We start from the raw sequence: 2,035 nt of genomic DNA, 5'->3' as shown, positions 1-2,035 counted from the left end.
AGTAGAGAGGCTTGCATGAAAGGGTTGAAGTAATTGAAGAACGCTAAAATAGAATAGAAGAGGATGAATTGATGTTACGGAAGTGGATGAGTAAAAGAGAGATAAAAACTTAGCTCTTTGACAACAACTAATCACCACTCCCCAACGCCTGCTCTCCTCTTCCAACATTGTCGTTGCGTTAAGAGACCTCATCGGATGAAATGAAACACACACACACACACATACACACACACAGGGGAGGCCGCCGATTAAGGAGGCCGGGGGCGGAGTAGGGGTGGGGGTTTAAGTGACGCGTTGTGGCAATGATCTCACAGCGTAACCGATGCAGCTACTGCCTACTCAGAAGCGTGGACTGGCTAATCCAAGTTGGAGAAAAAGCCAAGTATACCATCGCGAAATCACATCCTGCTTATCCTCTGGACAGCCAAATGGTAGAGGGATGAGTGGGAGAGAAATCACTTTCAACGATCAGTGGGTGGATAAAGTGGAAATTGTAGTACCGAGGGTTGTTTGGTGAACGTATAATGAAGGAATGAAAGAGGAAATGACAAACCAGAGACGGATGGATTAAGAAGGACGAATCAATTTATGACAAATGAATTGCCGAAATGCAAAGGAATGAGTGGCTCAAGGACATAGTGTTGGACCCGGAACTATTCACCTGAATAAATGGATGGATGGATGAATGGAAGATGATGAAAAAAGTAGGAAGTGGATAAATGAAGAAATGGAGACTGCACAAAGACGTAGGAAACATCAGGCCTCAAGTCTAAAACGGCAGGGCTAATCAAACGGCTTCTAAAATCTTATTCTGTGGACAGAACTTTTTCCAGATGAGGCCATTTTTCGAAGCCCAACTTGCAGCCAATACTAGGATACTCGAATTACATCTCATTGACTAAGCATTTCAGGCATGTTCCACCAGTAGATAATATTTCGGAATTCAATCGACCAATTAGACTCTTATTTGGGTTATGATAGAAGCCAAATATTCTTCAGCCCAAAAAACAAAGTGCCAAAAAAAGAAGTAAAATAGAAAAAAATCAACCAGTTAAATTCAAATTGACCCACGGTAGGAAATAGGACAACTGCAGAAAAGGCATCTAGCAGAGGAATACGCCTGACCGCCTTTACGAGGACATCACAAAAAAATAAAAATGAAAATACGGCGTTTAGTGTACAGGAGACTACACGAAGCGCAACTCACCGGCACGTCACGAGGCCGCTTGCACATCTACTCAAAACCGCCTCCAGTGGGGTGCTGCTTCACGCCACTGGCAACAAGTATCGCTTCCACAACAGCTGAGCCGGACCAGACGCAGTTCAGCCCAGCCCAGCTTAACCCAGCGCAGAGAAAATGAAGAGTTGAATGAAGGGTGCGACGAAGTGTCTCCTACAACAATTGCTTGAATAAGTCAACATCTTCCAAGGGGATGACAAGCATATCTACAAGCCGAAAGCGTATATAGCTGACATGTCAACAATAAATAGTAGTGGTAAGGAGGACCAAGGTGATGACGAATCGGCAGAAGAGGAGAAGAACTGGCTGAAGGCTGGGAATAACTAAAAACATGTGCGTCCCACTTGAGACGTGAAGTAGAAGAGTAATTGGACGACACGCCAAGTCCTTCCTTGCAGTATTAACAGTACTAACATGTGGTAAGTAGCATTAGGGGAGGAATGTCGTGCCAAGGCGAAAAGAGAAAAGTTGATGTCTTGACAGCGATGTGGTGGTGCTGGAGGCGGAGGTGGACAACTGGAGGAGACATTGCGAGATGCCAGCCAACTGCGGAGGTAGTAGTAATTGAGGTGGTGTTAGGGAAAATGAGAACTGGGGGTTCCCGCAGGAACGAGGTTGAATAAGTGAAGTTGCTGAAACGCGAAGTTGGTGGTCAATCGCCAGGAGTAATGCACAGCGAAACGTATTTAACCACACCGAATTATGAAAAGTAGAAAGGGCACAAAGGGTACAAGCACGTTACATTAAATGCTTCATCATTGGTATGAGAAAAAGACATGACAAGTGATAAATTGA

The 2,035-nt window shown here is 44.7% G+C and overlaps 1 protein-coding gene across 1 annotated transcript in view; it reads right to left on the bottom strand. All coding sequences in view use genetic code 11, as the record gives it.

The window, feature by feature from the left end:
* EGR_10542 (hypothetical protein) overlaps window positions 1–1,422 on the bottom strand; it is a gene marked incomplete at both ends in the record, with an annotated part of 4,140 nt that extends 2,718 nt beyond the window's left edge. The window contains one exon of the mRNA XM_024499791.1: window positions 1,344–1,422. Within this exon, the coding sequence (XP_024345800.1) occupies window positions 1,344–1,422 (79 nt within the window). The remainder of the gene's footprint in view (window positions 1–1,343) is intronic.
* Between the last annotated feature and the right edge of the window lie 613 nt (window positions 1,423–2,035).

Source organism: Echinococcus granulosus (assembly GCF_000524195.1).
Source record: "Echinococcus granulosus chromosome Unknown EG_S00231, whole genome shotgun sequence".
Lineage (NCBI taxonomy): Eukaryota > Metazoa > Platyhelminthes > Cestoda > Cyclophyllidea > Taeniidae > Echinococcus > Echinococcus granulosus.
This window is presented reverse-complemented; position numbering and strand designations above follow the sequence as displayed.